The sequence below is a fragment of the Aspergillus sydowii genome (genome assembly GCF_001890705.1).
Source record: "Aspergillus sydowii CBS 593.65 unplaced genomic scaffold ASPSYscaffold_5, whole genome shotgun sequence".
In the NCBI taxonomy this organism is placed as follows: Eukaryota; Fungi; Ascomycota; class Eurotiomycetes; order Eurotiales; family Aspergillaceae; genus Aspergillus; species Aspergillus sydowii.
In genome coordinates, this window is record NW_024467863.1 from 417,390 (window position 1) to 443,303 (window position 25,914).

The 25,914-nt window shown below is 51.2% G+C and overlaps 10 protein-coding genes across 10 annotated transcripts; 4 read left to right on the plus strand and 6 right to left on the minus strand.

Moving 5' to 3' along the window:
• Positions 1-57: 57 nt before the first annotated feature.
• Positions 58-5,857, minus strand: ASPSYDRAFT_57827 (ATP-dependent 3'-5' DNA helicase; the record flags this gene model as incomplete). The annotated part of the gene is made up of 7 exons (XM_040849433.1): positions 58-2,693; positions 2,748-3,594; positions 3,685-3,846; positions 4,215-4,522; positions 4,587-5,112; positions 5,176-5,654; positions 5,824-5,857. The coding sequence occupies 7 exons, from the start codon at positions 5,855-5,857 to the stop codon at positions 58-60; spliced, it is 4,992 nt and encodes a 1,663-aa protein (XP_040702345.1).
• A 716-nt stretch (positions 5,858-6,573) lies between these two features.
• ASPSYDRAFT_952729 (Yip1 domain protein) lies at positions 6,574-8,142 on the minus strand. Its single transcript, XM_040853099.1, has 4 exons — positions 7,860-8,142; positions 7,345-7,756; positions 7,130-7,279; positions 6,574-7,068 (listed from the first exon to the last, which is right to left on the minus strand). The coding sequence occupies exons 1-4, from the start codon at positions 7,948-7,950 to the stop codon at positions 6,819-6,821; spliced, it is 903 nt and encodes a 300-aa protein (XP_040702346.1). The 5' UTR covers positions 7,951-8,142; the 3' UTR covers positions 6,574-6,818.
• Positions 8,143-8,303: 161 nt separating this feature from the next.
• ASPSYDRAFT_132184 (pentatricopeptide repeat-containing protein) lies at positions 8,304-11,119 on the minus strand. Its single transcript, XM_040840597.1, has 2 exons — positions 10,348-11,119; positions 8,304-10,274 (listed from the first exon to the last, which is right to left on the minus strand). The coding sequence occupies exons 1-2, from the start codon at positions 10,906-10,908 to the stop codon at positions 8,490-8,492; spliced, it is 2,346 nt and encodes a 781-aa protein (XP_040702347.1). The 5' UTR covers positions 10,909-11,119; the 3' UTR covers positions 8,304-8,489.
• A 163-nt stretch (positions 11,120-11,282) lies between these two features.
• On the plus strand, positions 11,283-11,670 carry ASPSYDRAFT_44911 (uncharacterized protein; the record flags this gene model as incomplete). Its single annotated transcript, XM_040846931.1, has 1 exon — positions 11,283-11,670. The coding sequence occupies exon 1, from the start codon at positions 11,324-11,326 to the stop codon at positions 11,666-11,668; it is 345 nt and encodes a 114-aa protein (XP_040702348.1). The 5' UTR covers positions 11,283-11,323.
• A 1,625-nt stretch (positions 11,671-13,295) lies between these two features.
• Positions 13,296-15,261, minus strand: ASPSYDRAFT_1176376 (putative C2H2 transcription factor (Con7); the record flags this gene model as incomplete). Its single annotated transcript, XM_040840311.1, has 3 exons — positions 13,296-13,985; positions 14,201-14,381; positions 14,587-15,261. 3 exons carry the CDS (start codon positions 15,259-15,261, stop codon positions 13,633-13,635), a joined length of 1,209 nt encoding a protein of 402 aa, XP_040702349.1. The 3' UTR covers positions 13,296-13,632.
• A 2,191-nt stretch (positions 15,262-17,452) lies between these two features.
• Positions 17,453-18,517, plus strand: ASPSYDRAFT_955288 (uncharacterized protein). The gene is made up of 2 exons (XM_040853129.1): positions 17,453-17,875; positions 17,952-18,517. The coding sequence occupies exons 1-2, from the start codon at positions 17,804-17,806 to the stop codon at positions 18,408-18,410; spliced, it is 531 nt and encodes a 176-aa protein (XP_040702350.1). The 5' UTR covers positions 17,453-17,803; the 3' UTR covers positions 18,411-18,517.
• ASPSYDRAFT_955160 (uncharacterized protein) lies at positions 18,518-19,028 on the plus strand. The gene has a single exon (XM_040853127.1). The coding sequence runs from the start codon at positions 18,624-18,626 to the stop codon at positions 18,942-18,944; it is 321 nt and encodes a 106-aa protein (XP_040702351.1). The 5' UTR covers positions 18,518-18,623; the 3' UTR covers positions 18,945-19,028.
• A 311-nt stretch (positions 19,029-19,339) lies between these two features.
• On the minus strand, positions 19,340-19,659 carry ASPSYDRAFT_44915 (uncharacterized protein). The gene has a single exon (XM_040846932.1). The coding sequence runs from the start codon at positions 19,541-19,543 to the stop codon at positions 19,364-19,366; it is 180 nt and encodes a 59-aa protein (XP_040702352.1). The 5' UTR covers positions 19,544-19,659; the 3' UTR covers positions 19,340-19,363.
• A 1,757-nt stretch (positions 19,660-21,416) lies between these two features.
• Positions 21,417-22,765, plus strand: ASPSYDRAFT_57831 (SGNH/GDSL hydrolase family protein; the record flags this gene model as incomplete). Its single annotated transcript, XM_040849434.1, has 5 exons — positions 21,417-21,529; positions 21,613-21,745; positions 21,845-21,984; positions 22,070-22,150; positions 22,192-22,765. The coding sequence occupies 5 exons, from the start codon at positions 21,417-21,419 to the stop codon at positions 22,763-22,765; spliced, it is 1,041 nt and encodes a 346-aa protein (XP_040702353.1).
• Positions 22,766-23,138: 373 nt separating this feature from the next.
• Positions 23,139-25,674, minus strand: ASPSYDRAFT_152419 (DEAD-box ATP-dependent RNA helicase DBP2; the record flags this gene model as incomplete). Its single annotated transcript, XM_040842189.1, has 6 exons — positions 23,139-23,356; positions 23,411-23,539; positions 24,052-24,159; positions 24,214-25,182; positions 25,238-25,422; positions 25,628-25,674. 6 exons carry the CDS (start codon positions 25,672-25,674, stop codon positions 23,139-23,141), a joined length of 1,656 nt encoding a protein of 551 aa, XP_040702354.1.
• Positions 25,675-25,914: the final 240 nt, after the last annotated feature.

Below are 25,914 nucleotides of genomic sequence, written 5' to 3' on the forward strand. Positions count from 1 at the left end.
ACAGTAGCATGTCTTCTAATCTAAACAAAATATTCTCAACTCAATGTAGGACTCTGCTCACCCACAAAAATTCCTCAAAGGGACCTCCTTCGCCAGAACAACCGTCTCTAATCCGCCGGCCAACTCCCCAAACACATCCTCCCCATCTTCATCCACCTCGCCCCAAGGCAACGCATCAACATCAACCTCCCACCCAAGCAAACACCTCAATACCACTGCCGCTCCAGCCTTACTCATCACCGAATTCATCTCTTTGCACCGTTCGTCGCACACACACTCCAAGCACCCCTTCGGCGTAACACAACTACAAGCCTCTATCCGGGCAACAGCACGGCGAAGGAGCGAATCAACAAACTCAAACGCCTTCCGCGCGATTCCAGATCCACATGAGCCACCTTTCGCATCGTAGAACGTTAACCGCGCCGGTCGTTGTCGGGCTGGAGGCCGGAGTACCGGTACGTTATCTTCAACAGCCTCACCACGACCACGATTCTGCACAGCACGCTTCAAATCCTTTCCAAGCTCCTTTTTTGCGACTTTACATTCCGTCCGAACATCGCCGGGTGACGAGATCACGAAGCTAGGTAGTAAGGAGAGGACGGCGTGTTCAGCTGCGTGGATCGCAGCTGCGATGTTGAGGCGTCTCGATTCGAGAATTTCCAGCGCTGTTTTGGGCACGTCGAGCCACATCCCTTTTGTGAAGAGGGTTATGGGTGGATTGTCAACCGCGACGGCGTCGAGGACGCGGCCGCGTTTGTCAATTTTGAAGAAACCGTAGACGACAGCGTGGATACGCACAGCACCGAAAAAGGCGCGGGCGTTTGGCGGTGTTAAGTCTGGTGGTCCGTTTTCGGTATTTAAATAGTCGTTGTTGTCTAGGTTAGGAATCGCGCTAGGAGTGATGAGGCGCATGTGCTCTGTTTCGATGGGGTCGATGTCTGTGAAGTCGCGCTGCATGGTGTTCCAGTCGACTGTAACGCGGACGACACGAGCGAAGAAGCTGTCTGGGTTTAGTTCTTTGACGAGGTATGTTTGGCCCTGGTGGAGGAAGATGCCGCCCTCGTAGAGGGTGAAGAATGCGCGCGAAGCCTCGACTTCCTCGAGTACAATGTTTCGGGCGTTTGTCGTGTCAATAACAGCAAAGTGCTGGTCTTCCGTGTCGCGGATGGGAACGCACCGAGATGGCTGAGGTCGAAATCGGCCATGGCAGTGATAATATCCCATCGGGTCGCGGACAAGTCTGGTAGATGCAAACTCGGAGAGCTGGGGCCCGAAATAAACCTCGTCTTGCTCAGGTTCAAGGGGCAGCTCAAAGGCTGCGCATTGGACGTGCCCTTCTAGAACTAGTTCGTTAGAGAGATCGACTTGTAGCTCGCAGTTGGGTTTTGAGAAAAGCTCTTCTGGGTTTCTCATGTAGAACTGGTCTGTTGGGTACCTGTCTCCGACAAGGATAGAGAGTGAGTCCTTATTCCTGCGCCCTGCACGACCACTCTGCTGCCGGAGATTTGATATCGAATAAGGAAATCCGAGCGTGATGACGGCGTCAAGAGACCCAATATCCACACCCAGTTCCAGCGCATTGGTGGCCACAATGCCTAGTAACTGCCCCTGGAACATCTCCACTTCGATCCTCCTCCGATCCTGCGGACTATACCCGCCGCGATAGCCCATTATCATGTTCCCAACCTCCGGCCGCTCAAGGCGAGAGCATTCGTTCCGAACTGCCTGCAGTAGAATCTCGCACAATTTCCGAATACGGCAGAAAGCAATCACGCGGGCACCTCGGAGGATAAGCTGGCAGAAGAGTCGTGCAGTTTCAGCAACGCTATCTCCTCTGCCAGATGTCGGGTCACCAGGATCTTTGAACGGCGTATTCCAGCAAAGAAATTCTTTTCGACCGCAAGGTGATCCATCAAAGTCTATAAGTTGCACATCGTCAACGCCAAAAATTGCCCGCATGTGCTCTTCGGGGTTAGCAACGGTAGCAGAACAGGATATAAACCGAACATTCCTGTTCCCGACGGCAGCACATATGCGACGCAGGCGGCGCATGATGAACGCCACGTGGGTTCCGAAAAGCCCATTGTAAACGTGGAGTTCGTCCACAACCACGAATTTAAGGTTCTGAAGAAACGTTCGCCACGCGTTCTCCTGCGGGAGAATCGTGATATGTAGCATATCGGGGTTCGTGAAGATGATGCGTGCCTCATCTCGGATGAGATTGCGATTGGCCATGGGTGTGTCGCCATCGAACGTTTCAACTATCGTACCCTGTAAGTTGTCCAGGTACTGAAGAAGTTCCTGCATGCTGCGTTTCTGGTCCTGGGCAAGGGCTTTCGTAGGGAAGATATACATCCCCCTGCTGGTTGGGTCCTGTTCCAGTTCATGCAGCATCGGGACCTGATATATCAGCGACTTGCCGGAACTAGTTGATGTTGAGACAATGACATTCTGCCCATCATAGAGGTGGTTGATCGCTTCCGCCTGGTGAGAATAGAATTGTGTAATTCCCTTCGTATTGTACAAGGCATTCACAAGTCCTTGCGAAAGAGCAAACTTTAAGTCCCCGTAGACGGCCTGTTGAGCGTCAAAAGCCCTATGGCCTTCAGGGACAATCTGCCCCGTGTACCATTCTAAGCCTCGTATTTCATCAATAATCTCAGCCATCGTCTTGCGGTCCTTCGGGATTGGCCCTTTCACTTTCGAAGAGGTCGCGGACGCCAATAGATCACCCCCATCATCATCACTCTCGGGAGAAACAGGAATATAAGCATCCTTCTCCTTCTCCAATAACTCCACAGAATCAATGCTCTCATCTTCACACCGAACAAGAAACGCATCAACCGCGTCGGCAAACTTGCCGTTACGCTTCTCGATTAATCCCAGCATCTGCTTCTGACTGAAGACTGGCATCTTCAAATCCTCATCCCTATCTCTCGGACCCGAACCCGAACTCAAACTCTTCTCCTTCTTCAAATCCCCATCCACAAACTCAAAAAACAATGCATGCATCACAGGCGCCTCCTCGACATCTACCCCGTACTTTGGCGCCCATCCATCCCTTCCAAATCCACGGACTTCTTCCCTCTCCCCCGCGCTCAAAACATCCAAGCTCGCTTCATCCACATACTCAAACCGCACGGCTCGTGGTACAAGAACCTTGACCCGTGCAATATCCTCAATCGTAAGCTCTGTCCCACTCTGCGCTTGCACAGCCTTTTTAATATTATCGAACGTCGTCGCGAAATGTTTCCTCGTGCAGCAGAACGTGTAGACCAGGTTCAGGGCGCGGTGGGTGCGAGATAGTTTCTTGAATGGGTCTGGCCATGGCGAAGACGGTTTTCGCTGCTGCTGTTTCTTCTGTTGTTGCTTTTTGGTTTTGGGCTTTTTTGCTGGTTGTTTCGGGTTGTTAGAAGAAGTTATGTCTGAGTTGCTGTTGGCCTGTTCGGTTTCCCCTTTTTGAGCTTCGTCAACCTGGGCATCTATATTACTCTGATGAGACACCGGCACTTCTGGAACGGCGTCGGCTCTCTTGCGTTTTCCTTTCGTGGTTTGGTCTGGCGTGGCTACCGACGCGTCGGTGCTCGAAACCAGCTGGTTCTCTTGCTCATGGTGGTCTTGTTTCCCAAGAGATGGAAGGCCGGAGTTTATTGTCCTTTTCGTCTTTGATCCGGCCATTTGCACTCCCCATTGTGGTCGATGGGGTTGTGTGTGGTAGAAGCCTCGACTTGCACGGAATGGCTGAAAAGTTGACCACTCGAGTGAGCGTGCCGAGGCGAACGCGAGGTCACGTGAGGTAAAGCAACTATATAGCCTTCTACGGAATAGTGCAGATGCATGCATGGACTGAATTGGCAAGATATATGCAAATGGATAAATAAAGTACTAGAAGCGCACAAATATTAGGAAGAAATAATGTCAGGCTGGCTAATTTCCACCAAGTACTACGTAACTCAACGTACTCCCCAGTCCCAATGCAAAAAGCCGACCCCAATGCCAGTCGCCCTCCAAACGATAAACACGTTTATTGACCGCCGGTGGTATCTATAAAAAAAATTCACAATTTCTTTTCTGAGTTGCTTATTGATGTTCCAGCAAATCCTGGATCGTATGATATAACTCTTTGGCCTGTTCTTCACTCCCCGTCTATGAAGCAGTGTTAGCATTCTCTTCCTACAAGGAACTCCGAGGGACTGGTCACAGGAATGGCTTACCCGAAGCAAAAGAGGGACCGAGCGGTTTCCTTCTAAGCTCGCCAAGATGATCTGCTTGGATCTCGGTTCGTTGCCTTCGCCATCACCAACCTTCATACCCTTGAACAGAGCAGTGTTCAGCATGACACGGAGGACTCCGTCTGCACGCATGACCATACGGGCGGACTTCTTGTCTTCAACCCCGTCAATGACCCGGACATTGACTTTAAAGTTACCAAGACCACGTTCTCTCCATTCCTTGTCTGAGAAGTGGAAGAGTTTGGCCTTGCAAGCAAAGTATGTCTTTTCCTCCTCTTCACCGGTCTCGACTGTAGAATTGAGAATTAGTGACTGAATGTTTTATGAAGCTTTAATGTGGGTTTGGCGCCTTACTATGTCGCGCAAAGAATCTCTCATCAGTTTTATCCGCCTCAAACTCAGCGGGCCCGCTATCACCTTCCTTTTCCTTTTCTTCCTCTTCGTCCGAGTCCGCTTCAGCGCCAAAGGGCTTCGAGCTTGTACTGGCGAAAGTACTGGGAGCTCCAGCGGCAGCAAAGCTAGTCAGACCACCGCCTGAGCTAGCGGCCCCAAAGCCACCGCTGAACGCTGAAAACCCGGATCCTAGGGCTGCAAAGCCACCTGACGGTTTGGCAGCAGCGGCAAAACCAGTTGCCGCGGGCTTTCCTGTCTCAGCAGAAGTAGATTCCGTTGAAGATTTGAAAACAGATGGGGTAGATGCACCGAGAGACCCAAATGGAGATTGCTCTGAGCCAGCAAAAGCAGATAGGCTTGACGAGGCAAAGGCGGATGAAGACGTAGTGGGTTTGGCTTCTTCGGCTGGCGCTTTCGATGTTGACGTGCTGATTGCACCAAACGGAGATACAGACGACGTATTCGCGAATGCACTAGGTAGGGAGGCCTATAAAAAAAAAAGTCAGTGGCTTTCGCGCAATCGCCGCTGTCGACCATATCTGTAACCTACCGGATCGCGTTCTTGGGAAGCATCCCTATGCCGCTTCTTCTCGGGTTCCCCTTCAGCTGCAGCCTTAGCTGCTACTGGGGCATTATCTGAAGTATCCTTAGCTTCAGCGATCTCTGACTTAGTCTCAGTTTTCGATTCGTCCTTGTCCAGCTGGTCCCTGCTTCTCTTCTTTTTCAATGCGTTCGCCGAGTCCTGCGGCTGCTCTGACTGACCCTCCTCCGGTTGAGCCGGCGGTTCTTCCGTAGCCGAGTCTCTCGATCGCTTCCGCCTATGACCAGCTTCCTCGTCATTGTTTTCCTGTTCCTCGTCATCAAACGACCGTTTCCTGCCTCGACTGCTCGCCCTGCTAGAATCGCCGCTCGGGTCTGTACTCCTTTCTGTTGATGCTTGGGGAGCGGATGTAATGGTAGTCTCCTTTAGCTTGTTTCGAACCGGACGCTCGCCGCCATCGTTATCGGAAGTTTGAGAGTCGTCAGCGGCTGTTAAGACATAGCAATAGCCGTTAGTATCGCATATAACAAATTGCGGAAAGTTAGTCTAAGTAAAGGGGACACGTACCTTGATCTACCACACCGTTTTTGATTTCTTCTAAGATAAGGATCCCACGTCAGTCGCTCATCGTCAGTTATGGTAAAGGGTACGGCATACTGTCTAATCCGCTTATCTGGTCTCCGGACGCCATGTTGAAAATTCTTCAACCAAAAGATCTAGTATTTATAGCTCTATTTCGCGCGGAAATGGGCAAGACCGGATCGCATGCAGAGGGGAGTCAGAACGGAGGGTGGTGCGCGGTATCGGGCGGCACAATCGAAGCTAGACGAAATCTGCAAAAATCCAGCTCCATGTTAGTCCGCCAGCAATACAGAATGAAATCACCCAACGGCAGGGATTCCATATTGCAATGACAATAAGAAATAAAGTACCCTGGCCCCCGGATCTGAGACAAAGAGCGCCTCAAAAGGAAGCTTGCATTTGCACGTGGGGAGGATGCAAACAAGGTGCTCACCGTCGGATGCTTCAAATTATGACTCGGCCGAATTTTTCAGATATCGAGTATATCCGACAGAAATAAGAGAAGACTCGAGTCAACAGTGTTGAGAAATACCACTGGTGGTCGGTGGTTGTGGTGGGATGAGGTCCAGGAGCTCAGCGGCACCGAGGCTCGATGACGAATTCGAGGTGGGTTGAAGATCCGCACAAGATAAAGTAAAAACCCGTCGGTACGGACCGTGAGGACTATTCACTCGAGTCACAAAGAGTGGCTGAACGAAGAGTGACAGTGAAAAAGGTGGGATGGGAGATCGATCTCGATAGCAACAACCAACAGACTGGTTGCTGTGTTGTCGCTGGCTGGACTGAGCGTCACCCGGTCACCGCTCGCTCCCGCCCCGCAGATAGTTAATCAACCGTCCATTAAACAGCGGCTCGAAGGCTAATTTCTCAGACATATCTATGAAATTGTTTCATTGGATATCATGGTACAGGCAGAGTTCTAGTACTTTACAAAATACAAATATGACATGGAAGGATAGAGCTAGAATCGCATTGAGAAGACATAACCCAGTCACAGACAAAGTCCCCGTTGTGGTACTCTTCGAGACTGTCCACCAAAGATAAATGTTGCCCTGCACGCCTCACATCGTTTAGCTGATGAAGCAAAGACACCCGATCGCGATGTAGAAGACAAAAAGCGGATATACCGCAATTCCCACGCGGTTTCGCACGACTCCTGAACCACCAAGGATACTAACACCTGCGGCCAAAGACCAGGCGATCAAGACGAGGTAAACCGGTATCCGTGCAATCGTTGGAAGACCCATTGCGCTGAGAAGTGCGGCGATGACCAGAGGGAAGAGCGTGTAACCGATGATACAGACGGATTGGAAGAACGAGCTGCGGTGATAGGTTAGCTTCAAATATCATCTTAATAACACGACAAAGCGGTAGGGCATACATATTCCCACCCAGCAGCTTAATCTGCAGTGTAACGACGGCCTCGCCAATCCAAACGAGGGAGAACACTCCCGAGAAGACCAAATCCGACTGGTCGCCTTTAGCCATGGATAGGAACATACTCAGAAGCAAGCAGAAAATAAGCGGACCCCTGTTCATAAAGTCAGTAAAGAAATACGACAAAATACACGCCATGAACCGAGGCATCAAGCTCACCAAAGATCCCAATCTCTCAAACCTTCACTCATGCCGCCTTGCAGCACAACATCAGCATCTGGCCAGCGCCCAAGAGCATTCCTCATGCCGCCGCCAAACCCCGAAGCTTCTCCGCGTTCAGCGGCTCCAATACCACCTCCGCCGCGCTGCAGTATACCGCCAACCAGATACTTGGGATAGAGGACCTGGCGCATCTTCTCCCAGACCGCCAAAAGGTCGCGGGAGAGCGTCTGCCATACGCTCTCATCGATGGTATTCTGCGGTGCGCGACGGTCCTCGCCTGGGATTCTGGATGTGAGGTAGCCACTGGAGAGGTTGTTCCCGCCGCCGCGAGAGCTCGATGCATCCGGCTCGATATTGCCGCGTAATGGCGTTCTATCGGTTTCGTGGAGAGGGTCATCGGCGTCGATGGCTGGAGATCGTCGAAGAGACAGGGTTAGCTATAACGAAGGCATGCAGTAGAGGGTACATTTAAATCGAACAGCAACGCGGGATTCTAAAAGGGCCGAACATACCATCATCCGCATCGATCACCCCATCATCCAAGATAGATTCGTCGTCGTGGGGTTCATCATGGGAATAGTACGGCGTTGAAGAGCTGGCCATGGTTGCTTGAGCGTAGAGCGTGTGTTTTGAGCAGAGCTAGTTCGATAGGCAAGGGCTACCGGCGCATAATCTGCTCTACCAGAGAGCTTAGAATGGCAATGAAGCGGCGATTTCTTTATCGCAGTCCAATTTGGACGAGACTCAGGGTAACGCGGAGGTTTGTCGGTCCTCGTGCTGCTCTTGTTTGCCTGTTTGGATCCGGAGAGGCTAGAGTGGCTTTCCGCCCATTACGTACGCACCTCGGGCTGCATAGGGAAGGCGGTGTCCCGCGCTTCATTGTATACTTGCTGCGAACTGTAACAGGCTAGTGGTACCTGAGACGGGACATGGTAATGTGAATATTCAAGAAAATTAGAGTAGTTGGGTCTTTTGTGCATATATGTAGTATACATATGTGTCTAGTCTAATATACAAAACCGGCTTCCAAGAATATACACTAACGCCACAAAATGCTTCAAAGTAGAAGAGAGAGCAAAAGAACAGCCAAGCTCAGCTGTGTCGAGAAGGAAGGGTAAAGATAAGAGTTCTGTACATAGAGGTCATGGATCCACAAGTATATCACGACGCACCACAGGCGTGTCAGTGACCGGTATAGGCTTGCGGCTATCGAAAAAGTCGGTCTGTTGCTGAGCAGTCGGGAATACAGTCTTGGCCTTGGCGCCCTTGATGACATTGACGTCTGAATACTTGCGCAAGGCCAGGGATTCCTCTTCGAGCTCCTTGCGGGCTTCCTTGGAAAGCAGGTCCTCGTTTTGACGCTTCAAGATCGAGTCGATCAACAACCTCACCCGCGTCAGCACCGCGAGGACCTGGGCGCCAGATTGGGCTTGCTTTTTGACGAATTGAGGCTCGATGCCACTACGCCCGGTCAAATCAGCAGCGCGTTCCAAGCTCTCAGTCATGGCTTCGCTGAGTTTAGCGACCAGGGGGCGGAGATTTTTCACGGCCACCTGGAGCAGATTCAGCGTCAGTGTTCGGCCCATAGTCTCCAGTTTAGTGGACGCGGTCTGTTTATCCACATCAAGGCCGTTCAGAGACACGAGGTCTTGGGGGTTGTCTTCTAGCATTTTGATGAGATCAAGGTAGCTACCTATTGCTCTGTAATCGGGTAATAAAAGACCCTCGTTCATCATCTCAAGCATTGAATTGGCATTCTTCAGGACGTTTGGGTTCAATCGGTCCCGCCTGCAGGTGCTTAGCGCGATATGGAAAGGTAAACCTTGCTCGAAGCCTGCTGGGAGCATCTGATCCCTTAGGAGTTCAGCCGTAAGGCGACTCGAACGAGCAACACGGAGAATACGTAGATAGGCCACATATGAGCGATGGTCTGGGGGGAAAGAATATCCGTGGTCTTCGATTGTAAGATGCGTCCAGTAAGCTTTTCCAGGTCCAGCGGCGTTGGTCATCTGTAAGCATGTCTCCAAGATAACAGAGAGCTCGCGGTTGCCCAGAGGGATATAAGTCGGACCGTCTGGTGAGCCCACAAAAGAACCCGTATGAGGCTGTGCATCTTCCGGGAGAACAGGGTCAAATAGGTGATCAAAATTTTCCTCATTTTCTTCTTCTTGCTTCGGCTGTACGGGCACATCGCGCTCGTCCGTTTTGGTGTCCGTAGGAATAAACTTCTTGCCCTTTTCATCCACAAACGGCACAACATCCTCTGGTGCTGGAGCTTTTCCGGCTTTCACCTGTGCCTCATACGTAAAGTCGCTGCCGATTCGCGAAAGCGCCCGATTCGACACCGCGGACAAATCGCGACGCGGCTGTTTAGCGAGAATGGGAAGCCCTGTAGTCTGACGGTAGAGCTGAAGCACCTCGTATAAATGCCAATCACCAGTGCCTTCCCAGAGCAGACCTGCCATCGCCGAAACAAGCTGATTCGATAAGGCAATCTGCCCATTCTTCCATCGATACACAATATCCGCCCACACCCTTTTGCCCTCTGTGACACCCTCAAATCTTCTTAGCCGGGCCTTGTCGGTCTCAAAGTCTCGGAGCTTCTCCACGTCCTTCTGAATGGAACCCCTAATACCACCCAGGATAATTGTATAGGTAAACGAGTCCGGCGAATGAGGTCCTTCCTCGGGCAATGCCCCAGCGATCTCCCAGAGCACATCCATAGCATTGTGCTGTGCGCACACGGTCAACATCGCATTTGTGTGGATAAGACTCGGTTTAACCAGGCTATTGGGAGCGTATAGAGAGTCGTAAATCACACGAGCCGTCGGCACAACGTCGTAGGATGCAGCTTTGTCCATCTTACTCAGTCCATGCAACATAGTTGTATACGCATGTTCGTTAGGCATGCAACCGCGCTTCTTCATCTAAACACAGAAGCAGGAAATCGTTAAGCAACCGGAAAGCAAGCACAGTCACAAAAGTTGGGGGGGAGCGTACATCATTCCAGAACTTGAACGCGGCCCGCGGGTTCTTCTTCACCATACAATACTCCAGAAGAGCATTCCAAGACGCCGCAGTGTCATACCCGGTACGTTGCGCCTCCCGAACCAGGGCCGCCGCCATCGCAACATTATCACGTCTAAGCATCCGCCGCGTCTGCTCCAGGAGCATAGCCCGATCTTTCAGCCATACCAACTCCATTCGAACCGCTTTCTTCGAGACGCTGGGGCCCTTGTTGGTTGCAATTAACACCAGGCCATCTTCCTTCGTCAGACCAAGCCGAGGATCTCTCCGGTCTCTCCGTGTCGAGGGTGTGAACGGGGTCGTAATAGGCTGGGACGGTTCTTGAAGTTCACTCTTTGCGGAAAATATCCGATTTCCTTTTCCTGTCCTCTTCTCCCTCTTCTCTGTGCCAAATTGTCTCACCGCACCGTGCGCAAACGTGGGAAGCCTCTGTGGAGCACCGATCCATGGCAGAGGCCGTGGAATCGGTACCCTCAGGGCCATCTTTGTTGTAAACTGCGCCCGAAAAGCAGTGGCATTGCTGCAACGAAGCATCTAAGCTTCCGGGGTCTGGTTCAAGGCGTGTAATCTCCGTGTGTTCGCGAGGTATCGTGCAACGGTCAATGCGACAAACCGAGCCCGGGCGATTCGAATGCGGGATTGGGAAAGATAAACACGAAAGAAGCGCTAAAACAAAGCAATATTATATTATTGTTGTAATTGTTCACTCAGTAGGCTGTACTTGAGCAAAACTAATGATGGCGCGTTAGCTGAAGGAAGATCAGAAAATGTTTGAGCCAAAATCGCTGCTAGCGCCGGATAACAGCCATCTCCTATCACCACGTGACCAATTTCCTCCGGCGACAGTAATAGAGTCTCAACAGCATAGTTAAATTCTCAATCTTACTACAATGAAGACTAGATCGAGGCCCGGAGCTGATCATTTCGAACCATTAGAAAACAAATTTGCATGACCACCTCAACAGCTTACGCTTGGACCGATTGCTTACCTACCTTACCAATATACACCACCAAACAATCCATCCCTCCAATTCCAGCTATCCAAACAAGCAAACAAGCACAGGAGCTACCAGAAACACTGCCATTCCCATCTCAAACAGCCATTTCAATCTCAGCCAACCAGCCCGACCATCGCCACCTACCCACCTCAATAGATCCGTCCCGTCAAACTAGCGCTACCCCTTTAGGCATAGCACCAGCAGCCAAATATAAATCCAGCAGCCAGTGCCCTAGCTCAGCCGCTAGCCCAACCAGAACCAAGCGCACGCTCATCCAAGATCCGATCTCGAGCTAGCGCATTCCAACCTTAGTACTAGTCCCAACCTTGATCTACAACTGGCACTGGCACCAGCGGAACGCCGCACCAGGCACGGCCGCGGGACTAAGCAACCTAAGCCTAGGGCTTAGGCTAAAACTTAAGTTGCGTTCGTACCACTTCCTCCCATCCTCCGAAGTCCAGACAAACGGACTAAGAATAAAACACTTAGCGCCGGCCGCCGCCGCCCCTTCAGCGGGTCCTAAAAACGGGAAACCGCAAAGCCAACTTAAGCTTTGTTAAGGCCCTTGCCTTAACTTACCTTAACTCAGATCCTAGGGTAGTTTAGAGGTATAGAGTAGCGACTAGGGTTACGTACTGTACTCCCGGTTTCACTCAGCAATTTTTGGCCACCTCCGGAAATAAAAGAAGGTAACAGGCTAGTAACTTAGACTACCGTAAACAGACTAAGGCTGCGAAACATTGGAACTACAGTACACACGTACGTACATACTCATTGACACCTCACATTTATAAATAAAAGTCCACCTTCTCATACTCAAATGATATACATTAGCATGCATACATGCATGTCATGCCGGAAGCCACTATTAATCTACACAACACCAGACTACCTTACCTTACTTTAACCATACCTACCATGCAGTATGTAGTTAGTCACGAGTCAGTATCTCACACCATCACTAATGCTGGTGAGCTGTTATTCTTTTGTGCGTTCTTTAAATCGGCCATAAGTAGCATCTAGTCTAGATCATACAGTGGACTGCTTATTTACTAGTTGGTGATTTGGTTTTGACTAGTGACCGTTTTTAACGGAAGCACCGGCATCCTGCAGCGCAGCGCATTAACATTAACGGCGCGGGCGATAGTCAAGCTGCTAATGCAAGGACTTGCATCCCGTCCCAACAAAGTGATTCCAAGTAGCTTTTCTGTTTATCTTTCCAGTAAAGTGCAGAACCACTGGATGCTACAGTTTAGTGTCTACTGAGTACCAGTACTAAATTTTAGGCTTTCATCATGTTCGTAGTCATTCCCTAGCCAGTCGGTTATAACTAGACTAGAAGTAAATACCGAATAGTATGAATGTTCGGATCCAGTGTAAGGTTAAGAAGAGATGAGACTGAATTGAGATTTCCACAACAGCTCTTGCGTTGGCAAATGGAGCATAAGTAATCCGGACTAAAGCGCGCGAGAAAAGGGGGGGAATAAGACAAGGGTTATTGCACATGTATTGAAGCAGGTCATAGAAAAGTAAACGAATCAGAGACTTCAAAACAGTAGTAACGGCGTAGTGGTGATGATAGTAGTAGTAGTTCACAGGTGCGCAAGTCACCATAGCGTAGTCAATATTCAATGCAAATCAGATAGCCCCGCCAGATATTCATCCCAAATCGCAAAGCTGAATTGCAGAGCCAAGTATCTGCAGATGGCGTAAAAAGAAACAAAAACGGAAAATGACTACTCCCGACTCGAAAAAGTCTTTTCTTTCTCACCCGACCATCTAGTTCGACATGAAGAAACAAAAGTAAAAGAAGAGACAAGAAAATAAGGGAAAGCATCAAACATGATGGGAGACAAAAAGCATGAGTCGCAAAGGCCGTTTCCTTTTTTGACTGGAGCAAATCAAGGCCAGAAATGGTATCATGTGCGCAAGATCTCAAAAAATTAGACCCGGAGGCAGGCGGCGATATGGGATTAAGAGTTGAGGGTTGGGGGTTGGGTATTGGTAGGTATTAGAACATGCAACCTTCAAAAAAAAAGAAAGGTAGAGGGACATCTATTGCGGGTAGCTGGTCGATTGGTTTTCTGCGACGCCAACATCGATCAGCTACAATACCCCTTTATAGCAATAGGCTTTAAAGGACCTTCGTAACGTGCATTTCATGTGTTGGCGACTTCATCTGGCGTTCATCCCCTCTTCCCTCTCTTTTTGCGCCACTTCCATGGCCCGGTCCTAAACAATGCAAACATAAAAGGACTGACTACTTACGTTGCTGATACACTTGACCGCTCTGCCCATAAGGCGAGTGAGGGTAGTTTGGAGGGTATCCCACTTGTCCGTTGCCCTGGTAGACCATGCCACCAGCACCTGCGCCGTATTGGCCAGGAACCTGGCCTTCAGCAGGCTGGTAGCCGATCGGGGGTAGTTGGGGTCGGACACCGCCAGGGTACGAAGGAGGCTGGCCAGCCTGTGAAGGGTCTCCGGCGCCAGAGGCATCAATCTGGCTTTGAGCCGCAGCAGCGGCCGCGGCGCGCTCGCGCTCCTCGGCGACCTTGCGTTGGGCTTCCTCCTCCTTCTTGCGGGCCTTCCACTCCTTGCGAATTTCCTTAAACTCTGCAGTGATGGTCAGTATACCGTTCATAGTTGAAGACGAAATTTAATAGCTCGCCGATTTACTCGGTTAGTTGCCACGCTACTGTGATCCGCAGCGCTAAAGCTGTGTAACTCGACTAGCGCGTGCCGCAGCCTGCACTAGCCAAACTATCGCAGCTGCAACGGCGGCAGACCAACAGCAACAATTGAAAGTATGAAGTGTTTCTTCAACTCACCTTCGGGAGTTCGCTTCGCTCCATGTGATTGCATAGTAACGTGAGCATTCAGGTGATTCAGAGTGCCGTACGCCTTTTCGCAGCCATTCCACCCGCACTTGTACATACGCTCAATTTCCTCATATCGGCGACGAGGACGCTTGTGCTGCTGAGCACCGGGGATAGGAACGAACGAGTAAACCTGCGAAATCTCTGGTCAGTTTTCGAACAGTGTTTATTCAAAAAAAAAAAAAACAAAACTGATGAATAATGCGCCCGCATCTCCACGTCCTGGGAGGCAGCAGCCCGACCGCAGCCCTGACATCGGAAGGACGTCCCAAGAAGACAACAATCAAAAGAAATTGCACAGCCTTTGGAAACAGACGCCGAAATCATCAAGAACATACCTGACCAGGGCGCGGCCCTGCGGTCGCAGCAGGGGAGGCGGGACCAACCGTTGTGGCAGGAGAGCTGTAGGGTCCTGGCAGACCGTGCTGGTGTTGCGGATACCCATGCGACCAATCTGGACGCGCATACATCTGAGGCGGAGGAGGGGGGTGGCCCTGGTACTGGGCCATGTCATGGCCCTGAGGCTGGTAGGGCGAGTAGGGAGGAGGATAGGTGGGGCTAGAGGCCGCAATCGAGGGATCTATAGGAACAACGCCCGCGTCAGACTTTATGTTCGAGTGATTGCGATGGCCATTTTGGTGCCCATCATTGAGGGTGTGTATGGACGGACTTGTTGCTTGAGCCATACCTGCCGCACTTCCAGGCTGGGAGTTCGGCGCGTGATGGTATTGAGGAGGACGGGCCAAGTATTCGGGATAAGGAGAGCGCGCAGCAGGAGGCGGCTGGTTCAGAGCGTAGTCGGACTGGGGCGTGTTGGAGGAAGTGCCAGGTCGCACCTCAGGTTGGGGAGTGTACTGAGGGTTGGGGCGAGACTCAGGCTGGGGGGTATACTGAGCAGTGGCAGCAGCAGATGCCTGGTCTGCGGCTATGAATTCAGAAAATGTCGCGGTGGACGGTGGATACGGTGAATGCGAACCTGACTGCGCGTACTCGGAAGCAGGCCTGTTGTCCATATAATAGGAAGAGAAGGGAAGAAAAAGGTGATCGCTACCGGGGACGAAGGATCCCTGACACGATCCTGCAAGCTAGTCTGTCTCGCGCGCCTGTTGATTCACGCGTCGGGGGGACACAATGAGCTTGTGGACGCAAGAAAAAGAAATCCGAAGCGGATAAGTAGGTAGGGTAGTAGAGAATGGGGGGGGGGGAGAGGATTGGATTGGGGTGCAAAGATCCTAGTGTGATCCCGTGTCGAGAAGGCTTGGAGATCCCCCTCTTTTCGTTGGAACGTACTGGTTTAGTGGACTTTAGACGAGTTGGACAAAGGCCAATTTCACGCAGGCGTCTGTCTGCACGTTCAGGCCGGGAAAGACTCGCAGGATGAGAGATGTGAAGGAGAAAAGAAAATAATGGAAAGATCGACGCGTAATTATGAGGGCGCGAAACGGAATCTTTCCAGGTCTCCAACACAGTGATTAAAAATTACCACAAGCAGTGAAGGGCAAGCAGACGGGCGCAGTAGTGAAGAACGCTGTCAAGCTCGGGAGGTGCAGAGCAGAGTTGCTGGATCGCGATGCTTAATCGCTTAGTCGCCCTGTTAGGGTGATGGAGACTGGCGCTTGCAGGTGGCGGAGGGCACGACAGCCAGCAGTCAGCACGAGGGCGAGTCGACAAGCAGGATGGAGCCAGAGCCAAGAAGAAAAAAAGGAAGTAAAGTGGAATAAGACTAAAGAGCCAGAGGCAGGCCGTCACAACTATACGAGAAGGGGCTAAAATAGAGTAGAATCCACCAGCTCGAAAGAGTGATAGCGCAGGAGACGAAGCCTCGATCCAAGTGGCGAGTCTGGTAGCACAATCACCCTAAAAGCGACCGGAGGGAAGATGGTTTGACTCGACCCGGCAGAACCAGGCTTGAGCAGGAAAGGCGCGTCTTAAAGGCAGCCCGACAGTGCGAGAAACAATCTTTCAGGACAGAACAGAAGAGAGAGCGCCTCGTGGGATCCGAGGATATGGTGGAGCGGCGCGTGGGCCCAAAGGGGAGTTGGAGCAATGAAGAAATTGTTTGCTGAAATACGGCGTCACAGTGGAAAGGGGGGTTGGTACCGTATTGTCACAGGAGGGGGCCCATCTTGGGGGCTGCTGATTCGCTGCTGGTGGACTGCTGGGCGGAGCGTTGTCGCTTTCTGGTGACGGGCCCGTTCGGACCCACTCGCTCCCCTCATTGAGGTCGGATTTGAGGACACTTGGACAGGCGCTCTCTGTGATTCTTCCAACCCGGCTAAGCTTTCCTTGTCTGGCTGCCTCTCGCCGGACAGCATGATTATTATATTATTATTATTTGATCATTATTTGAGTATCTTATTATTTGAATATTTCCTTTTCTCCTCCCGCGCGAGTGTGGCGAGGAACGAGTCAGACGCATGCAACCCTATTCCTGCTTGACGGCAATTCCGCAATGGGCCCCTGTCGCTACGAAGTAGGTAGAAGTGTCTAATATCTGCGGGCATCCAGAAATAAGCATGAAGTCGAGAGTAAGTTGATGATAGTCGAAATAGTGGTCGGGACTTGGAGCTTGGAAGCGATGGTCTACCCGCGATTTGGGCTGGACGGTGCGCGTGTCGGTTGCAACTTGCGAAGGTCAGTCGTGAACCTAGCGCAGAATCGCGACGGGCTCGTGGGGATGGCCAAAGATTGTTGGCCGGAGCGTGCGCGAGTGTGGGCAGTGGGCACCAGGGGGAATTTGTTCGCCGCGCCGCTAGTGGCCAGCCAAAGATAGGCTATGGATGGCGTGCCCGAGAAACGGCTGGGACTCTGGAACGGTTGCCGGTACACCAGTACGAGGCCCATCTTATCCATAAGGGAAGAAGCGAGATAGTGCCGGGCTAGGCGAAAAGGGGCCGTAGCGCAGGTCGGGGGTTAGACTAGGGAGCGCGTGCAGCGCGCGTGGTGGAGGCTGACGGAGGATATCATTCTCCTCCAGTATCAAATGCTCGCATTAACACGGTTCAAACGAAGGAAGAGACAGCAGGTGCCGGATTCGATCAAATACTCCTACGTAATGGATTGGTGGGAAATATTACTGCGCGTTTGAAATCACAGGGGGAAAAAAAAAAAAAAAAGAAGAAGAAGAAGAAAACTCAGAAAAAGAGAAAAACACAGGCAAAAGTACCATGATAGGCAAATAACGGGGGCGGCTAATGCCGGTCATGGCTGATGGGGAGCCCAGCTCACCAATAATAATGACAAGTGGTGCGAAAAGGAGGTTGCTGCAATGGTCACCTGTTGCTCGAGGCTGACGGGTTGCCAATGAGGGCGATTGCAACAGTGGGGATGCTGCGGCGTTGCCAATCCGAGCCCGGGCCCTTTCGAATCAGGAGATTTGGATCTCATCGTCTGTATCGCCCCCAAGGTGGTCTTTACTCTTTGCGCTTTGAGCATCAATCATCGCCAGCCTGGAAATCGTGATGGAACCCAGTAACTTCGTGGGCGCCCGACCTCGGAGGCCTGTCCAGTGCTAGCTTGTTTTGCACAAGTCAGGAACGCTGCAGTGGAGGGGGCATGACCGGAAGTGCCCAATCACAGCCCAGGAAAATGGGGCCATTTGACAATTTGAGTTTATTTCTCGTTACGGTTAGTAATATCGGGTGCAGTGCTATCAGGCTTTGATGGGTCCCTGATTCAGATTCATGTCCAATCTTGGGATCAGAGATGCAGAGCGAGCAAAGCCGATGGGCATGGGAAACGACTGGTACCTTGGGATGGAGGACAATGTCTGGACGGGACTCGAAATTGCGATATGTCAGAGAGATGTACGATGATACAATTGACAGTACTTTCTCACAGGCAGCGTGAACTAGTCAGATGCGCCGACTCCGAGTTCGCCAGAGAGCTCTCAGAGCTCTCCAGTCTCCAGTATTATTGCATGACAAGGGAACTTGAAAGAGCAAAGCCGCAGCGGGGATTGTGGGGACCCGACGGAATTAATCGAGCTTTACGGAAACAACCTCAAGAAATCAAGAGAAAGAGGGAGCGCGCAGTCGAGGGTATCTTTGTCCAAAGTACCGCTCCACCGGATACGGTTCAAAGTCAAACACCGTCCGCTGATGATAAACCTCGAAACCCCATCTCGTGGGTTCATGGATGCTTCGAGGACACTCCGTTTTGATAGGACCCGTCTTACAATCACGGAGGCGCGGTTGCACTCCGAGACCAAAAAACCGAGACAGTCCCAACTCAATTTCAGTTCTCTTTCTTGGGCCTCGTGGTTCAGTCTTTGGAGATTTGTCCCCTGGCGGGCAGTGTCCACTGTGCAGCGAGGGCCAATAATTCCCGAGTTTTCACCGCGGAAAAGAGCATCGTCCTGAGTAGTCAGTCATCGATGACTTCGACGGGTATCCGGGGATTATCTGCCACCAAGGGATCAAACCACATCAAGTTCTCAACGGCATTTATATCCGTGCTTGCCTGCTTGGTAATGGTAGCGTTTCGTTTTGATTTTGATTTTCTCACCGATATCCAGAATCCATTTGCAACCCATAACGCAGTGGGTTCAGCGCAACTCCGCCCGCGCGGGGTACAGCCAATCAGCCGACGGCGCCCAAGCAAGCCTGCTGGATTGTCACTTCAGGGCTCAGAGTGGCCTTTCCGAGGTGGGAGGCGTGCATTTCCAGGTTGGCTGCGGGCTGCAGGCTGCTCTTGAACTTCCAAGAACCCCTGCATGGTTGGAACTTGGAATGGGTTGTTCTTGCTCATGCTGACATCTTCCCTCCCCCCTTTTCCCGACAGACGGGTCAGTTTCATGATTTCGCCCCTTTTCGTAACCGTAAGTTACTGTAAGAAAACCACTCTCAACGTCACTGTGACAGAATGCAGTGGATGGTGGTGATGATAATAATAAGCTCAGATAACATCTTGTCGGCTTCGCAGAGTAAGCTATTTTGGTGCCGGAAGATGATCCACGTGGGCGAGTCCGTCGTTGGCCATAGCCTGCACCGGAGCGCCTTAGCAGCGTTTAGCAGCGCGTTGACGTTCTTAGAGCACACCTTGTTTTGAGGTTCTGTTTTACGTGGCTGCAGAATATAAACGAATGGCATTATTATGATCGAATAGGTCGAAATCTCAGAATATCGACATAAATGAGAATAATTTTCGATATTCCCCCTGCATTGTTGTTTTATTCCCTGCGTCTACAAATATACCATGTGCGCAGCCAATAAAAAAACCAGTACCAAACACCCCCATGAGCTGTCCCGATATCCGATTTTCCAGATAGCCGCGCCTCGCAGTTTTTCCATCCATTGAGATGCAAGACAACGCTGTCCAGTTTCCTGGAGCTGATGGAGTTGCATACGGAAAGCCTGCTCCGAAGCCAAAAGAATAAATGAATAATATAAAATAAAATAAATGGACGAAATGACTGGCCGGACAACCTGCGGACATCCAATGCGACCTTAATTTAAGTGTTTGAAAGGATTCCTCGCTTGGGACTGGGACAGTTCATTCAGGAGAAATGTTGGAAGACTGCACCGGCAACCCCCCGTTGTCATTGGCCGGTATATTCCCGGCAGCCAAAGACTCGAGGATTGCCAAGAAATCATGATTCAATTGCATCTCTGCCTTCAACCTGATTAGGCAGGTAGCCTGGTATTCTGAAGTCATGTCAGGCCAAATGTTCGTTTCAGCGACGCCGGCACGCTCTAATTGATGCACAAGAAGGGCTATCCGCGCCCAGCGCTCAGCTGCACCGTTGATGGTATACTCACTACTCAGTTGACAGGTACATATCAAAGCCCCGGGCAAGGACCAGCCATCCAGTTCTCTTCCATGCATATTCTACGGCTGCTCTAGATGGAAACTACCCAGGTCCTGGCATGCTCACCGCATGGCTTTTCGCCCGTTCACGCCTTGCAGGCCCCCTCGAGCGTTGCGGGCTCCTGCCCAATCTCCATCCCTCGTGATGTTGCCAGCGGAAATCCCGAGTCCCGCGCTGAGAACTATCAAAGTTTATCCGTGGTGGTCTAATCCAGATTGATGCTAGTCCGTCTAGCGTGCTCCCTACCCGAGCCACGGGCCAGAATTAATTTCCCGGCTAGCTGCGAACGGCATAGCGGCGTACGGCACCGAAACCAGCATCGGTTTCCTGTCATACGCGCTGCGTACGATACGCATTTCCGTACCGCACCCACGAGTCACGGCTTGCTGCTAAGTTGCTCCTGCTGGCTTCCCTCGCACTCTTTTCCTTTATCGACTCGGGGAAGGACTGCAACGTCCTGCGACGGTGTAACTTCGACCACATGAATGCAGACCCCAGCCAGATGCACAAGGCCGACTTGGGGCAATCGTTATGGAGACGCTCTTTCGGCCGTGACTGAGATAAAGGCCCACCCGCAGTCAAGGTCACGGGCAATTCCGTGGACTTAGCAAGACTCCTGCTTCATCGGTCAGTGTGCTCCGTTCCTGAGATTAACCGGGAACCTGGAAGTGAACGCTGGCCAGTGCTCCAGGCTCCTCCCTCTCAAAGTTTAAGTCACCTCGATCGTCAAGTCCCAAAATCCAAATCCCAAACGATTCGAAACTCGGACCCATCAATTCTACGGAGCACTGGGCCTTCAACTTGCCAGTCAGGCTTCGGTTGAAGTACGGCTGAATTGCTGTTCCCCACTGTGCTATGCTGGACTGACTGGCTTGCACCGCGCCGCTCTCAGCCTCCTCCGGGCTCGAGTCAATTCGAAAGACTCAGCGGTTGAGTGTCTGGTTCGCGTGCCAGGTACCTGAGTTGGTGCGACCCGACAATGCCCATCGTGTTGTTATCCTGATCGAGCGATGAACAACAACACGATGCGCGATCATGCCCAGTGCCTGAGGTGTCGGCACATACCATCTTCCCTCAGACCTGAATATCCAACAGTATACAACTGGAAGCTTCAGGTTTCCCGCTGATTCCTATCAGGCAAAATACTGATCCGGACGCGGTAGCCATAGTCAGTAGGATAAACGGAGAATTATTTTCCGTAGCTCTCGTCCGTAACCAAACCTCACTGGGATTCTACGTTCGGCTCATGAAGATAAGTATATATATCTGGCGAGGCGAACAACCACACTGGCCAAGACCACCTATCCTTGGTCCACCACATCTTCAGTAGCTTTATTAGACGACACCTACCCAAGAAACATGCTTGCGGTACTTGCTCTCGCCCTTACGAGTGGTATTCCTTCTCTCGTCGAGGCTCTCCCTTCGAAAGAGCACAGTAAACACGGATTCAACTGGGACTCAATCCAGCATCTGTCAGTACTAGCTCGAGCACTCTCGTGATACACTGGCCAGACCTAGATGGGGCAAGACTAAATACATATACATGCAACGGCAGAATCACCTTCGGCGACTCATACACATTCGTCCAAGGAACCAACGGATACCCCGGCTACAGCTTCATCGGCGACCAGCTCAACTATGCGTACGATGCAGAAATGCTCTTAACGGACAAGATTGTCCAGAACCAGGTCTGTGCTGCCAGACCCAAACGTGGCTAACTGGGCCAGCTGGGATCATCTTGATCCATTCTCAACATCTTCTAACCCCAGCCTTATACATACATACAGACCGGAACCTCAGCCGGTGGTCCAAACTGGGTGGAGTACCTTACAGGCTGCGGATTGAAAGAAGGCCTCACGGCCCCAGTATCCTGCACAAAGCAGCTATGGGATTTTGCGTTCGCGGGGGCTGGAGTTTCCGCTGAATAGTGCGTTTTCCCATCTTCTCTCAAAGTATATCCGATAGTATTTGGTATATGGCAATAACCATAACAATAACAATAACAACAACAGCATCCCCCTCCACCACCCCTTCACAATCTCGCTCGTGAACCAAATAACCCAATACACGACCTACGGTCATCCAGTGCTTACGTCCATCTCTTCTCCAAAGCACCGCGACCTAAGACCAGTAGCGGTAGCATTATTGATCCTTCCTCAACCCTAATCGCAGTCTGGATTGGCATAAACGATATAAACGATAGCGCCGCGTACAATCTCACCACCTCGTTTCCTTCATTCTACAGTACCCTTATAAACGCCATTTACACCTCGCTCCAGGATCTTAGTTCTCTGGGATACAAGAAGTTTGTCATCCTCAACCTCCCACCGCTGGACCGAACGCCCACGAATCAAGATAGGGTCTTGTTGGGAAAAAGTGCATTGCCGAATGCCACACAGGTAGAGTGGTTCAATTCTGCATTGGATACGCAGAGCCAGGACTTTGAGAGGCAGAACCCAGAGACTAGTGCGCTGGTTTTTAATGCGCATAAGCTGCTCAGTGGGATTCTAGATGACCCGCGGAAGTATGGAATTTTGAATACGACGGATTTTTGTCCTGGGGCGAAGGAACCAGATACTGAAAGTAATTATGAGAAGTATGGATGTCCGACGCCGCTAGAGACCTATTTCTGGTATGACTCAGGGCATATAACTTCCAAAGTACATGAAGAGCTGGCGAGGGCGCTGGATACGGCCTTGAGGAAGTAGAGAGGTTAGGATCATTATTAAAATAGTGCATGATTAAATGCTTCAATGAATATTACATAGCCTAAGCTACACTATCTGAAGCTAATCTTGACCAAAGCCAAGGATAAAGCGCGACTTTTGAATAACAAAAATAGAAAATTAACATGCATCCGTGTAAGTGTGCGTGAGAAATGACCACGGTTGTCGTCCCGATCCGGAAACCTGTGAAACTCGAGTAAAGCAATAAAACAGTCTATCGCGAGATTGACCAACGCCGCCCATATTGAGTTACGAAAATGATATCTGAGAACAACGGAAAGGTGTAAAGGAAGATCGAACATCTACCGGAGGATGACCTAATACAAGCTCATGACTGCACTGGGCATTGATGGGTTTACCAGCGACGGTTGCCGCCGAGCGGCGCTGCGTTGGAGGCAGTGAAGTTACCACCACGGCCGCGGCCACCGCCACGACCGCCACGACCACCCCAACGGCCATAGCCACCACCGTGGCCGCCGCCTCCGCTGTAGCGGACCATCTCAGCGAGACGGGGATCAATCTGCTGCTTAGCCTCAGAGAGGATAGTGACCAAATCACGAGCCTGCTTAGAATCTATAAAAATCAACATTAGCATCATATGAGACACGGTTGGCGCGGAGAACTTACTGTCAGTTGTGAAGAAGGTAATGGCGGTACCCTTGGCACCCGCACGACCAGTTCGGCCAATACGGTGAACGTAGTCTTCAGAGTTGTTGGGGTAGTCATAATTCAGGACATGAGTAATGTCACGAACATCTTAAGACAAACTTATGTTAGCAAACAGAGCATTAGTGGTAGATAGCAGCGTGGCATGGAAGCCCGTTCAGCCGTGAGACTAGATGCATCACTCTCTTCCACGGTCTTTCTTCTCAAGATCCGTTACGGGGTCAGTCCATATGCTGGCAGATATCGGGCAGATATCGTGGTCCTAGAGCAACCTTGGAATGCAGCTTGGCAGGCCGGAGAAGAAGCCACCGTACTTCTCAACCAACCAGGTCCAGAAAGGGAGGGAAGTCAGAACAGAAGAATAGAAGAATCCTACGTGTCTGCTAAACTGCACCGTGAGTCCAAGGTTCTCCTGGCATGAGAACCATTTCAGAAGACCCGACAAAGCCTGGACGAGTCAAGTGTGCCAGACGGGGGCAACGTAAGAGAGTTAAGCACTGTGCCGATTTCGCACGGCCTCAATACGGCTGGGGTGCTTCAAGGAGGAAAACAGAAGGGGGAAAGGGGAAGGGGAAACGGGGGAAAGCGCAATTTTATCATACCGATACCACGGGAAGCTACGTCGGTAGCCACCATGATTGGGCTCTTGCCCGTCTTGAATTCGTTCAAGACCCAATCTCTTTCTTGCTGCTGCTTGTCACCGTGAATGGCTAAGAATAGTTAGTGAACTGATCATGTTTTGCAACGTGTATTGATATACTCACAAAGGGCTGGCCATCCATCTTGACGGAGGAAGCGGGTGATTTCATCCGCAATGCGCTTAGTACCAGTGAAAACAAGGCACTTGCTGCCGCGAGTCTCCATGATCTTTTCGAGATGCTTGATCATGCGATCACGCTTTTCGAAGTCGGAAACGACCTCGACGATTTGAGTGATACGGTGGTTAGCGGACAAATCCATTGAACCAATGTTGACTTGAATGTAGTCGTTGAGGAAATCGCTAGCAAGCTGGCGAACTTCCTTGGGCCAGGTGGCAGACCACATGCAGGTTTGACGGTCAGGGCGAATTTGACCAATAATCTTGCGAATTTGAGGCTCAAAACCCATGTCCAGCATGCGGTCAGCCTCGTCAAGAACAAGGTAAGTGACTCGGCGAAGGTTAGTGCGGCCGGCCTCAAGCATGTCGATGAGACGACCGGGAGTAGCAATGCAGACCTCAACACCACGAGACAAATCGCGGATCTGAGGACCCTTGGGGACACCACCGTAAACACATGTGTTTCTGATGCGGGAGGACTTTCCGAACTTGGTGATCTCAGCCTGAATTTGGACGGCCAATTCACGAGTAGGGGCGAGGACGAGGACGATAGGGCCATCTCCAGGAGCAAGGAGAGGCTGAGCGTTGATGTGGACGATAGCAGGAAGACAGTATGACAGGGTCTTTCCGGAACCGGTCTCGGCGATACCAACGACGTCGCGACCGGAGAGAGCCATAGGCCAGCCCTGAGACTGGATAGATGTAGGCTTCTCAAATCCCTGAGCCTTGACCTCACTCAGAACGTACTGAGGGAAGCCAGCCTCATCGAAGGTCTCGACAGGGCGAGGGATGTTCTTTCCCTGAACCGTCATCTCGCTCACCTTGCGGAATTCATCAACATCACGCTGGGAACGAGCGGTAACATCTGGGTGTTCCTTATAGAAAGACTTTTCGAACTTAGGGAGAGAGTCTAGGTCTGCAAATAAAGTTAGCACTTGCACTGTAACATATCAAATATCGGTTTCACTTACCCCAGTCTTGCCTCTTCAGACCAGAACCCAAGTTGGACATGCGGTCACCACCGGCAGCACCAGCGTCTCTTCCATAACCGCCGCCGCCGTAACCTCCTCCGTAGCCACCACCATAGCCGCCGCCGCCGCCGCCACCATAACCACCACCACCGTTCGAGTATCCGTTAGAGTAACCGCCCCTGGAGCTGTTAAGATAAATGTTAGCATTTGCAGACCCAACGTAATAAAGCTCCCGGGAGATGTGTGTCAGGGGGATAAGATCCGAACCGGCAAGGAGAAAGCGTAAGCATGAGGCGCTCAACGTTTTATTCATCCAGTGTGAAGATGAATATCCAGCCGAACTCTCCAGCCATCGAGATGAATTCAAGCGACAACAAAGAATCAACTTACCGATAAGAATCGCGCTGGTAGCCACCGCTGCCGCCGTAAGAAGACATGGCGAAGTGAGATGTGTTGACCTTGTCGGGAAAATAAGGCAAAATTTCTCAACTCGAGAAAAATAGGCAACACAGGGATGCAGAAACAAACGTGGGTTAAGAGAAAAACAAGATGGTGAAAAGAGGGAGGAAGAGAGAGATGGAGAGACAAGGGTAAAAGAGAGAAAATTTGGGCGGAAAGCAAAGGGAAAAAATGAAGGCACTTGCGATCTTTGAGGAAGGCGCTGAGGCAACGTTGGG